Consider the following 14,345-nt stretch of genomic DNA (forward strand, 5'->3'; position numbering starts at 1 on the left):
CACAGAAAATCTATTATTAAAACAGAAACAACTTTTATGAAGTCTAAATTCTCAGGTCTTTGTAATAAGTGAAGTATATTACAGGGTACTAGTGTTGGTAATAATTGTACGGTAATACAATTTCATATATATTTACTAGTGGCGATGAATGTACTGATATTATACGTGATGTTGAACTATAATATCACTAATATTATAAATGGTTGCAGACAGTGGTCGTGTTGGTGGGGTTGGGGGCGCTGGTTTGCATTTCAAATCTTCGATCTCATTAATTAAGTACTTATTCTCAATCGATTACATTTCTTTTTATGGTGTTTTTCCATGTGCCATCTGGTGAACAACTGGAGAGAGTGTCGCTGGCTCTATATGGGTTCTACAGCCAAGACTTTACCCATTGTAGTTTTCTTCACTTGCTACAGTTTTATTTTTGTTAAATGTTTGTATTACTTGTACATTGATATGAACTCACGTATTATCTAAATATGTGGGAAAGAACGTGAATTTGAACGAACAGAAATCAATAGACATACTTTGTCAATATCAGATGTATGTTTCCATAGAGAAAAAAAGATTGCTAGTTACAGACGAGTCCATTTGATGAACCACAGGTAGGTAGGTGACTTTAGTTGCTCGATAGTGTAGCCGTGAAGTGAGATAACATTATCGATGAATTAACGATGTTGTTAGTGCTCGTACAGGTAAAACCAGACTTTGTGTTACTGGAACTTTCTTTGTGTAACTGTAACAAGCATTCTGTGCGTGTGTTTCCTGTGTGAAAGTCAAATCCGAACAAAACAGGAAAACTATTAAGTGAATATTTAATAAGCAAAAGTGATTGGACCTGAACTGGACTCGCCATCTAGTGGTATTCTGTGATTCAAAATTTCCGCTCGAACTCACTTCATTCCACTTTTCTTCTTCAATGGTGACTAATATTGTGCTGCAAACAATCCAATACATAACAGGTTAATTCTCATGCTTGTCTTGGACAATATGAGACACGTCCTGTGCGAGAAGTTACGAAGACTGAACTAAACAAAAAACGTGTATCTGGTAAAGTTGATGATGTTGTAAGGCGTCAGGTAAGCTGGTAAATTGTTAATACTTCGGATGATGAGAAATCCACTTGAAGTAAAAATGTCTTCTCAAGGTGACTGGTATGGCTATTAAAAATTGAATTAAAATAAGTACAGAACAATGTTTTGACCATCTGAAGCTGACCTAAGAAAGTCGAAACGTTGTTCTTTAATTTATTTTAATTAAAGTTTTTAATACCCATACCAGCCGTCTTTAGAATACAAATTGTTGATAAAAATTATTTATAATGAAACTAAAAAAACAATGCGCAATGATGCACGAGTACCTTTGTGTAGAAACTGATATTTGTATTTAAAACACAACATAACATTAATAATAGTAAAGTAAGATAAGACATAGGTAATGTTAACAGTAAAATAAGATAAGACATAGGTAGTGTTAATAACAGTAAAATAAGATAAGATATAGGTAATGTTCATAATAGTAAAATAAGATACGATATGGGTCCTAAATTCATTTGAATGAAAGCAAATTCAGTTACCCTGACAAACTATTAATTATAAAAGTGAACCCGTCGCTAGGTAGTGGCACACGAGGCTACAATCCCGTTCTATTTCACAGTGTTCCGAATCCCCAGCTGGTGTCTTGAAAAATCATGATAGAAAACTACGATGAGTATCACATGAAAGCACCGAACCCTGAATCTTTAAGTAACTATCGACGCCTCTGATGTAAATAAATGATTAAAACTATATAAGGAATCTGTAGTCCAAACTCATTAAATTCTATTACTTTACGGATTTGCACAGAATGTTTTATAACATATAAAATTTTATTGAAATATTTTATAAAACGATCGTACATTAATTGTATTCCACTTCATTAGATGTTAAATTGCCTAACAGAGGTTGACTTTGTCAACTAGCAATAAGAGATATTCTGTAAAAATGTATCAACAACACGTAATACAAGCTATATATGTATTGACCTGTAAAAATGTATTAGCAACACGAAATACAAACTGTGTACGTGGTAAATTATAAGATTGTGTGAACAAAAGGAAATACATGCTCTGTATGTTGTAACTTATAAAACTGTATCAGCAAAAGGAGACACAACCTTTATATGTGGTAACATATAAAACTGTGTAAACAACACGAAATACAAGCTGTGTATCTGTTAACTTATAAAAATGTATGAACAACACGAAACACAACCTATGTATGTGAGAACCTATAAAATACGAACTGCCAGAGTATTAACATTAACTTAACAACTTATATATCTATCGAAAATATAGCAAAAAATATAGAGAAATCATGAAAAGGTTTAACTAAATTGTTTAAATGAAAGCTACAAATCCTCAATGGATCAAGTTTCTGGACTTTCAATGCTAAAATCTGGGGTTCAATTCCTCGCGATGGAGGGACAATAGGTAGCTTATCGTAAATATTTATGATGAACAAATGAACTATTTCTATCTCTCAGTCCGATCGATGGTCAATTTATGAACTTACAGGGCTCAAGTCCGGGATTCTGTCCACAAAGGAGAATAGAACAAAACTACATGTTGTGTAGTTTTGTGCTAAAATAAACAAACAGGAGCTAGAAGCGATATGTGCCAAATAATGTTTATCGGTGATAATTACTTTAAGTGTATTACAATGATATAACCTATTGATCTTTAGTTAGTGTTTTTATTAGCATGTATTAGTCAATATCATGCTAAATGTACAAAACGAATTACGACGCAAGAAATAAATATCTAAGACTAACCGTATCAGTTATTGAAGCCTTTAATAGGAAACATCTAGCAGTAGGAATATTTCTTGACGTCAGACGGGCCTTTGATTCTGTCTGGCATACCGCGTTACTTTTCAAATTATACGAATCAAACTAGCCAAACAATATAATTCGCTGGATAGCTAGTTTCTTATCAAATACAATTCATTTCAAAAGTTAAAATAATCAATGAAATATCCGACTTTTTCTTACCATAAGCAGGTGTTCCTAGGGTTCGTTCATTAACCCTCTCTTGTGTATTATATTCATTCATTTCAAAAGTAAAAATAATAAATGAAATATCCGACTTTTTCATATGACATGCAGGTGTTCCTAGGGTTCGTTCATTAACCCTCTCTTGTATATTATATTCATAAACGATTTATCGGTCCCTTAGTTACCCACAACCAAACGTTCCAGTATGTTGATAACTTCTGTATCCCATCCACCTGACTGCAGCTCGTAAAGTTCAAATGACATAACATAAGATACAATAAGAGGTCTGTCATTGTAATTCTCAAAACCAACAAACCAACAAAAAACTACATAGACCATAATCTTTTCGAGGTGGATCAAAGATAGTGTTATCTTAAGAAGATCGGAGGGTGGGGTCACCCTAAAGAATGCAACCGAGAAACTATTGTACGTATATTTAAATCCTATATCAGACCCTCAGCTGAATATGGAGTGTGATCATGTTAGATACCGTAGTGAAGAAACTACAAACACAACAGAATAGCATACACTACAAATACATCTCAACATATTAATAAAATACCATCCAAAAAAGATAGAATATTCAAGTTGCTTAACGATTTTTATAACAAAGAAATAAACCGGAACCCATTAACTAAAGAATTTTCATATCTATCTATTACCCCAGAAACATAGTTCACCCAAACTTCTACCTCGAATCTAGTTAAAACGATGTAATATGTTGTGTTTACTAATCCACATACATTTTAACTCCACAAATTAGACACTATCCGGATATACTATTCGGCGTCTTGGGAGTGAGAGCTGGTATTCCCGATTTCCTTCCACCACAAAATTAAGGGTAGTTGGGTCTATTGATCCCAACCCATAGTTGTGCTTACTTCTTACAAATCCTGTTTAACCTAAAAGTGCCGTCTTGTGGTTTCGCTCATTTCTTTTCCAGTATTATTTCCATTGTCGAGCTGACATATGATTACTAAGTGACTTTCACTCTATTAAATACAATCAGTACCACTAGTTAACCACGTTATCACTAGATCTTAAGTGAGGTGAAGAAAAACGTAACTTTCTTGACACCTGATTACATTTGACTCTCGGCTTTTAAATTTAGGGTCAAATGGTTTAAAATAGAAATACATGCCAAGGTAAATTAATATTGATGGAGAAACATCAAGTGACAGATAAATTAAAAGCATGTAAACTACAGCTATACATAGAAGTGAAAATCATAATAAAGACTAGTGCATTTTTAGTCAAAATTAAAAAGGGAGTATTAACATTTAATGGTGAGAAACTGGCAAAAATAACTTCCAATAAAAAACGATGCTTTTATAACTTGTTTGTTTGTATTTATCGCTGTGCTACTGAGGGGCGCACTTGTAACCAACAGTATAAAAATAATCGATCATGACAAAGCTACATGTTTTTTTATTACCTAGTTACGACCTGTTTATAGACCTAGTTATCAGCCTAGATATAGATTTAGTTATAGGCCTAGTCATAAACGTAGCCATAGGCCTACATATAGACGTAACTATAGGCCTAGTTATAAACCTAGCCGTAGGTCTACATATAGACTTACCCTTAAGCCTAATTATAAACCTAGAAAATTCTCCTCTACAAAAAATACTTTACCACTCTCCGATTTATTTTTAAAATCTTAGTTATTTTCCATTTCTGGAGAAAATGAGCTTGCTCGCTCTTTTTTTTTTTCTGTCGGGACGGAAAAACAACCTTATCTCTTCACAATATCCTCTATTTCATTTTGACATAAGATTTGGTTAGAAAAACCTGGAAACCTGGCTGTAGTCTAACGTGTTTCTTGGTGGGGGAGTGAGTTGAAATCTAAATCGTCTTCTGTTAAATCTTCAATACTTTATTATACAACACCAGGTTAAAATATGATGTTGACATGATAACAAAAAGGCTTACAGGTTGTATGAAGTTTTTATGTCGATAGTCCATTTAAAATTTTATTTTAAACGACGATTTAATAAAATTTGTGAAAATATATTTTACCCCATCTCTGAGATAAGTAAAGGAAATGTGTGGAGTTGTAACATTATATATTATGTGATTCTTAAGTTCACGTGTAACATTTTTAGATTTTATAAATTAGTGTCAGTAAAAATAAAAAGTTACAAACTAATACATAACCAAGAAGAACTAATACATAATTTACTGAAGTTGTTTTCAAATATCAGTGACTAAGCTGTAACAAGCCAATCAGACACACCTCGTGTCTATTATTTATGCTTCTATCATTAGTCATTATTTCATAAAAAAAAATTTTCAAGACTGAAAGGAGTGCATTGGAAACCCCTAAGCCAGTTCTGTGGACCACCGAGCCTATGTAAGTATCAGTTTGTAGTATAATTCACATACAAACAAAACAATTTTTCGTGAAAAACTACAGGGGTGTACATAAATTTAAGGTTCTCTACTCATACTGTAGAATATAATGTTGTTTGTGAAAAAATATTAGTGACAATAATCGCGCTAGTTTTGTTTTATCACTTAGTGTTCTACGAATATCAAATTAGAATTGTATATAAAAATCTATTATATCTTGTCTGCGTTTAGTTATTGAAGACGAAACATTTGTTCAATTTTGTTTTCTTTTGGTCAAATCCAAAACTTCTCAGGTAGACAGTGAGTTGAGTTATGCAAAATATATATATCAAGTGCTATTGCTAAACAAAAAGAACGTTTTGCATTAATTATTAGGTTTGAAGCTAAATAATAACGCAAGACCTATTAAAACGATATAACTCCAGGACCATATTCAGGAAACAAACTCGAAATACCTCAGTTGATACAGATGAAGAATAGATAGTGAAAACGTATTAGTTTAATAGACACTATTATATATGTTTGTGGTCAACAATTCATTAGAAAAACAATGTACAATTGACCTAAATCTAAATGAAAGTATGTAGCCTGTCGAGGAACGAACGAGCTGTTTCTCGAGAAATATTCTATAAGAAGAAATTATTCAATAGGAAGACGTGGTTCATCCAGAAATAGAATTACAGGAGATTGCCGACGCTCAGATCAGTGTCACTTATTCATACTTTGCTCTGAAAAATATTACCATGAAGACCCCAATAGAACATCACCATATCAAACCAACTGATACTGCTCATGTGTAAAACCCAATAGAAGATCACCGTATCGATACATGTAATCGTCGAACTTCGTACTCATTGGGAAGGTCCTTCATGAGGACCTATGTCTACAGAACAATGAGAAAAGATAGTGTTGCTGTTATAAACATTGAATGAGCTTATGGTAATGGGACTTTGGAAAATTATAGGGACAATCTTATTGACATCTTCGTTAGAAGAAAGGACCAAGATACTTTTCCTGACTCTTTGTCATTGAATTTAATACTTGTATTTAGTAACACGTACGCTTTACTATTCCATTATTCCATCATTCTCACATATTGGGGCCTGGTATGGCCAGGTGGTTAAGGCACTTGACTCGCAACCTGAGGGTTGCGGGCTCGAATCCCCGTCGCACCAAACATGTCATAACATGGGGGCGTCATAATGTGACAATCAATCCCACTACTCGTTGGTAAAAGAGTATCTCAAGAGTTTGGGTGGGTGGTAGTGACTAGCTGCATTCTCTCTAGTCTTACATTGCTAAATTAGGGACGGCTAGCGCAGATAGCCCTCGTGTAGTTTTACGCGAAATTCAAAACAGCCCAAACCAAAAACAAACAAACATTTCAGGATTGCTTATTTACAGAAAAAACAACAACTATGGTTTTGTGATGTTTCCGTTATGACTGGAGATGGAACAACACAATCATGTCGAAAAACCTGAATTAAGTATTTAATACAGCAGTTTAAATTTTCTGAGGACATGTTACATATCTTAAAGATGACAGCGCCTCAGCTACTAATACACACAACAATTTTCACTCCTGAAGTGTGTTTCTATATGACCTGTACATTGTCAAAATGCTACAACAAGAATGTATTTTAACAATTTTCACTCCTGAAGTGTGTTTTGATATGGCCTGTACATTGTCAAAATGCAACAACATGAATGTATTTCTTTGTTAATTTCCACTTCACAGTTTCCAGTTGTTATTCGTGAAGTGACTGCTCTTGTTTGGCGAAGGAAACATAATTTTATTAAACTGAGAGACACTAAGGCGGCAGACAGACGATTTGTCACGCAAATAGGATATTTCATCGTACTAAACGAATTCGTCTGCTAACTGTGTAAAATTTCACCTCTCGTTTTATGTTTTACCCTAGTCTGGAATATTACTATTGTTTACCATGTTGAAAACAAAATATAAAAAAATACTGTTATGCGATTTGTATCGAAAGAACCCAGAAAACTGTGACGTATAGACTGAAGTATAAAAATATCGATCAATTGTAACTAGCTTCTTTTGTCTGTGTTTAAAGTAATTTTATAATTCAACGTATACACTGCAGGAGCCGCGACGTCTGGCAGGGAAGAGGCTAAGGGTAGATTTAGAAGTAAATATAAATAGAACAGATGGTATGTTTTGTTAGCTAAGGCTTTGTAAGATCGTAGTTGAATAGACTTATTTCTTAGCGAATAGTTGAACTGATACTTTAAATAGAAGTTTTTAAAGTAAAAATTAAAGTTAAACATAGCTTATATAAAACAAATTATACAAACATGAAACCTCATATAGAGGTGTTTAAAAGGAGTTTGACCTCAGAAATTTTCAATTCATTAACTGATTAAAAGACACAACTATATTAATGATTAAACTATACGAAAGGTCACAGGTAACTATGAGAAATGTCAAGGAAGACCAAACCTTAACGTGTAGCTCATGGCAACAGACACAGCACGTGATGTTTCAACTGGCCAACTTGTGTTTCTGTCTCTCGTACTTGGCTCCAAACACTCGCCGTGGGATACTGATAATGCACGTGCTACTGATATTTGGTAAGATATTCTATCATTACGGGCAAGTGTCAGTTGGTGGAAAACGTTTCTTTTTAAATATTTCTATTAAGTTAATAATGGCACTCTGTAACTGACAAAAGCTCTCAATTAGTTTGTGGTTTAAAACATACTAGCACAGTTGTATTTTTTTACGTGTGAGTGTCTAGCTACTTGATTCGGTATGGTTTGAAGGGTATGTCCTAATCTACATATCATAGCTCTCTACCAAAAGCCCATCTACACCTTGTAAAGGTCAAAGAGTATGTTTTCGTGATCGCTGTATTTTATGTTCTTAGCACTCTTGGGATGTAAGGGGAGCCATATCTAAAACTGTGTTCACATTCATCCTTTAAAAGTAGCGATACCAAACATGAGGCAGATTCCAGGCCTTGATGTCTTAATGGGGTATGTTTTCAGACATATACCTGTCTGAGTGTAGCTATAGATGTAATTGGGATAAAGGAGAACTCTGATCGATAAATTGTTTTTCATTTTGTTTTTGATTAAATTCATGTTGAATTTTCATATTTTCGGTAACTAGAAAAAACTCTAACAAAGAAACGTTTCTGCATCATAAAAACTCAAAACGGAATGTTCATTGAAGACAGCAGTAAAGACATGAAATACTTGAGTTCATTGAAGACATCAGTAAAGACATGAAACACTTGAGTTTATTGAAGACAGCAGAAAAGACATGACATACTTGACTTCATTGAAGACAGTAATAGAGACATGAAATACTCGAGTTTATTGAAGACAGCAGTAAAGACATGAAACACTTGAGTTCATTGAAGACAGCAGTAAAGACATGAAACACTAGAGTTCATTGAAGACAGCAGTAAAGACATGCAATACTAGAGTTCATTGAAGACAGCAGTAAAGACATGCAATACTTGAGTTCATTGAAAACAGCAGTAAAGACATGAAATACTTGAAATGGCTTAGATTTTTCGCAACACTTCTTCCAAAAGATATTTGTCAAAACTCAGCTTGTCGTCTTGTGGAAAGGTTACATTTGTCTTGCAGAAAGGTTACAGTTGTCTTGTAGAAAGGTCACATATTACTCGTAGGCTTAAACAATTTCTATTCCTCTTATTGCTTGAATTTTATTATGTAGTAATTAATAACTCAAAAACTGTGAAATGGTGAGCTTTGAAGACGTTCGTTAATTTTTTGCGTTTAGAAACGTGTAGTCCTTAAATTTCCAGTTACTTATCTAAGAAATCAAAATGAAATACAAAAGTTACGATTGTGTTAACAGATTTCTTTCCTTTAGAGTAGATAACACACTACTAGTACAATGTCAATTATGCAAGAATGACCCCTGTGACATACTGAAATTATTTGGACGTTTTTACACGCTTATGTATATTATTCATGTCACTAGCTTTTCTATTCTTACACTTCTAGCACAACAATCCGAACTGAAATTATGACATAACCACTTTTTATATCAAACATTACTTAACTGATTTTGCTTATGGATAAGCCGAAAGGCTCTAAGTCTTCATCATTTATAACAATGTTTTGTCTGAAAGTCAAGTGTAATGATGGCGTTAGACAAAATTTTAGACCGTGACATTATGGTGTTACTTTCGTTTGACCCAAATATGGTGACCTCTACTAAGTATCTGGTATGACATGCTAGTCGACGCTTTTCTGGCGAGGTTGACGAAGTTCATTCTCTTTAAGCCTCTCATCAATATGAACGTTAATGTTAAACATCTTCTCTTTACTCTTCCTTCTGATGGTTTACTGTTAATGTTGAACATCTTCTCTTTACTCTTCCTTCTGGTGGTTTACTGTTAATGTTGAACATTTTCTCTTTACTCTTCCTTCTGGTGGTTTACTGTTAATGTTGAACATCTTCTCTTTACTCTTCCTTCTGATGGTTTACTGTTAATGTTGAACATTTTCTCTTTACTCTTCCTTCTGGTGGTTTACTGTTAATGTTGAACATTTTCTCTTTACTCTTCCTTCTGGTGGTTTACTGTTAATGTTGAACATTTTCTCTTTACTCTTCCTTCTGGTGGTTTACTGTTAATGTTGAACATTTTCTCTTTACTCTTCCTTCTGGTGGTTTACCGTTAATGTTGAACATTTTCTCTTTACTCTTCCTTCTGGTGGTTTACTGTTAATGTTGAACATTTTCTCTTTACTCTTCCTTCTGGTGGTTTACTGTTAATGTTGAACATTTTCTCTTTACTCTTCCTTCTGGTGGTTTACTGTTAATGTTGAACATTTTCTCTTTACTCTTCCTTCTGGTGGTTTACCGTTAATGTTGAACATTTTCTCTTTACTCTTCCTTCTGGTGGTTTACCGTTAATGTTGAACATTTTCTCTTTACTCTTCCTTCTAGTAATTTACCGTTAATGTTGAACATTTTCTCTTTACTCTTCCTTCTGGTGGTTTACCGTTAATGTTGAACATTTTCTCTTTACTCTTCCTTCTAGTAATTTACCGTTAATGTTGAACATTTTCTCTTTAGCTTCCTTCTAGTAATTTACCGTTAATGTTGAACATTTTCTCTTTACTCTTCCTTCTAGTGGTTTACCGTTAATGTTGAACATTTTCTCTTTACTCTTCCTTCTGGTGGTTTACCGTTAATGTTGAACCGTTAATGTTGAACATTTTCTCTTTACTCTTCCTTCTGGTGGTTTACCGTTAATGTTGAACATTTTCTCTTTACTCTTCCTTCTGGTAATTTACCGTTAATGTTGAACATTTTCTCTTTACTCTTCCTTCTGGTTGAACATTTTCTCTTTACCTTCCTTCTGGTAATTTACCGTGTTACCGTTAATGTTGAACATTTTCTTTTACTCTTCCTTCTGGTAATTTACCGTTAATGTTGAACATTTTCTTCTTTAATGTTGAACATTTTCTTCTTTCTGGTAATTTACCGTTAATGTTGAACATTTTCTCTTTACTCTTCCTTCTGGTGGTTTACCGTTAATGTTGAACATTTTCTCTTTCCTTCTGGTGGTTTACCGTTACTCTTCCTTCTGGTGGTTTACCGTTAATGTTGAACATTTTCTCTTTACTCTTCCTTCTGGTGGTTTACCGTTAATGTTGAACATTTTCTCTTTACTCTTCCTTCTGGTGGTTTACCGTTAATGTTGAACATTTTCTCTTTAAGCTTCCTTCTGGTGGTTTACCGTTAATGTTGAACATTTTCTCTTTACTCTTCCTTCTGGTGGTTTACCGTTAATGTTGAACATTTTCTCTTTACTCTTCCTTCTTCTGTTGGTTTTTTCTCTTTACTTCCTTCTGGTAATTTACCGTTAATGTTGAACATTTTCTCTTTTCCTTCTGGTGGTTTACCGTTAATGTTGAACTTCCTTCTGGTGGTTTACCGTTAATGTTGAACATTTTCTCTTTACTCTTCCTTCTGGTGGTTTACCGTTAATGTTGAACATTTTCTCTTTACTCTTCCTTCTGGTGGTTTACCGTTAATGTTGAACATTTTCTCTTTACTCTTCCTTCTGGTGGTTTACCGTTAATGTTGAACATTTTCTCTTTACTCTTCCTTCTTCTGGTAATTTACCGTTAATGTTGAACATTTTCTCTTTACTCTTCCTTCTGGTAATTTACCGTTAATGTTGAACATTTTCTCTTTACTCTTCCTTCTGGTAATTTACCGTTAATGTTGAACATTTTCTCTTTACTCTTCCTTCTGGTAATTTACCGTTAATGTTGAACATTTTCTCTTTACTCTTCCTTCTGGTGGTTTACCGTTAATGTTGAACATTTTCTCTTTACTTTCCTTCTCCGTTAATGTTGAACATTTTCTCTTTACTCTTCCTTCTGGTGGTTTACCGTTAATGTTGAACATTTTCTCTTTACTCTTCCTTCTGGTGGTTTACCGTTAATGTTGAACATTTTCTCTTTACTCTTCCTTCTGGTAATTTACCGTTAATGTTGAACATTTTCTCTTTACTCTTCCTTCTGGTGGTTTACCGTTAATGTTGAACATTTTCTCTTTACTCTTCCTTCTGGTGGTTTACCGTTAATGTTGAACATTTTCTCTTTACTCTTCCTTCTGGTGGTTTACCGTTAATGTTGAACATTTTCTCTTTACTCTTCCTTCTGGTGGTTTACCGTTAATGTTGAACATTTTCTCTTTACTTTTCCTTCTTTGTTTACCGTTAATGTTGAACATTTTCTCTTTACTCTTCCTTCTGGTGGTTTACCGTTAATGTTGAACATTTTCTCTTTACTCTTCCTTCTGGTGGTTTACCGTTAATGTTGAACATTTTCTCTTTACTCTTCCTTCTGGTGGTTTACCGTTAATGTTGAACATTTTCTCTTTACTCTTCCTTCTGGTAATTTACCGTTAATGTTGAACATTTTCTCTTTACTCTTCCTTCTGGTAATTTACCGTTAATGTTGAACATTTTCTCTTTACTCTTCCTTCTGGTGGTTTACCGTTAATTGTTGAACATTTTCTCTTAATAACTCTTCCTTCTTCCTTCTGGTGGTTTACCGTTAATGTTGAACATTTTCTCTTTACTCTTCCTTCTTCTGGTAATTTACCGTTAATGTTGAACATTTTCTCTTTACTCTTCCTTCTGGTGGTTTACCGTTAATGTTGAACATTTTCTCTTTACTCTTCCTTCTGGTGGTTTACCGTTAATGTTGAACATTTTCTCTTTACTCTTCCTTCTGTTTTACCGTTAATGTTGAACATTTTCTCTTTACTCTTCCTTCTGGTGGTTTACCGTTAATGTTGAACATTTTCTCTTTACTCTTCCTTCTGGTGGTTTACCGTTAATGTTGAACATTTTCTCTTTACTCTTCCTTCTGGTGGTTTACCGTTAATGTTGAACATTTTCTCTTTACTCTTCCTTCTGGTGGTTTACCGTTAATGTTGAACATTTTCTCTTTACTCTTCCTTCTGGTAATTTACCGTTAATGTTGAACATTTTCTCTTTACTCTTCCTTCTGGTGGTTTACCGTTAATGTTGAACATTTTCTCTTTACTCTTCCTTCTGGTAATTTACCGTTAATGTTGAACATTTTCTCTTTACTCTTCCTTCTGGTGGTTTACCGTTAATGTTGAACATTTTCTCTTTACTCTTCCTTCTGGTGGTTTACCGTTAATGTTGAACATTTTCTCTTTACCGTCTTCCTTCTGGTGGTTTACCGTTAATGTTGAACATTTTCTCTTTACTCTTCCTTCTGGTGGTTTACCGTTAATGTAACATTTTCTCTTCTTCTTCTGGTGGTTTACCGTTAATGTTGAACATTTTCTCTTTACTCTTCCTTCTGGTGGTTTACCGTTAATGTTGAACATTTTCTCTTTACTCTTCCTTCTGGTAATTTACCGTTAATGTTGAACATTTTCTCTTTACTCTTCCTTCTGGTGGTTTACCGTTAATGTTGAACATTTTCTCTTTACTCTTCCTTCTGGTAATTTGAACATTTTCTCTTTACCGTTAATGTTGAACATTTTCTCTTTACTCTTCCTTCTGGTGGTTTACCGTTAATGTTGAACATTTTCTCTTTACTCTTCCTTCTGGTGGTTTACCGTTAATGTTGAACATTTTCTCTTTACTCTTCCTTCTGGTTATTTACCGTTAATGTTGAACATTTTTTCTTTACTCTTCTTTCTGGTGGTTTACCGTTAATGTTGAACATTTTCTCTTTACTCTTCCTTCTGGTTTTACTTTTTCTCCTTCTTCTGGTGGTTTACCGTTAATGTTGAACATTTTCTCTTTACTCTTCCTTCTGGTGGTTTACCGTTAATGTTGAACATTTTCTCTTTACTCTTCCTTCTGGTAATTTACCGTTAATGTTGAACATTTTCTCTTTACTCTTCCTTCTGGTGGTTTACCGTTAATGTTGAACATTTTCTCTTTACTTCTTCCTTCTGGTGGTTTACCGTTAATGTTGAACATTTTCTCTTTACTCTTCCTTCTGGTGGTTTACCGTTAATGTTGAACATTTTCTCTTTACTCTTCCTTCTGGTGGTTTACCGTTAATGTTGAACATTTTCTCTTTACTCTTCCTTCTGGTGGTTTACCGTTAATGTTGAACATTTTCTCTTTACTCTTCCTTCTGGTGGTTTACCGTTAATGTTGAACATTTTCTCTTTACTCTTCCTTCTGGTGGTTTACCGTTAATGTTGAACATTTTCTCTTTACTCTTCCTTCTGGTAATTTACCGTTAATGTTGAACATTTTCTCTTTACTCTTCCTTCTGGTGGTTTACCGTTAATGTTGAACATTTTCTCTTTACTCTTCCTTCTGGTGGTTTACCGTTAATGTTGAACATTTTCTCTTTACTCTTCCTTCTGGTGGTTTACCGTTAATGTTGAACATTTTCTCTTTACTCTTCCTTCTGGTGGTTTACCGTTAATGTTG

At 34.0% G+C, this 14,345-nt stretch overlaps 1 protein-coding gene across 7 annotated transcripts in view; it reads left to right on the forward strand.

The window, feature by feature from the left end:
* Window positions 1–391: 391 nt before the first annotated feature.
* The window catches only part of LOC143223793 (popeye domain-containing protein 3-like), a 64,103-nt gene continuing 50,149 nt past the window's right edge, over window positions 392–14,345 (forward strand). For 2 of the 7 annotated variants that reach the window (XM_076452222.1, XM_076452225.1), the window contains exons 1-2: window positions 400–1,082; window positions 1,660–7,983. In XM_076452222.1, coding sequence (XP_076308337.1) covers window positions 7,794–7,983 — 190 coding nt within the window. In that variant the 5' untranslated portion in view covers window positions 400–1,082; window positions 1,660–7,793. Of the gene's footprint in view, window positions 1,083–1,659; window positions 7,984–14,345 lie in introns of all 7 variants that reach the window. The other 5 variants (XM_076452226.1, XM_076452227.1, XM_076452229.1 and 2 more) reach the window with 5 other exon arrangements.

This window comes from Tachypleus tridentatus, chromosome 8, assembly GCF_004210375.1.
Source record: "Tachypleus tridentatus isolate NWPU-2018 chromosome 8, ASM421037v1, whole genome shotgun sequence".
In the NCBI taxonomy this organism is placed as follows: domain Eukaryota; kingdom Metazoa; phylum Arthropoda; class Merostomata; order Xiphosura; family Limulidae; genus Tachypleus; species Tachypleus tridentatus.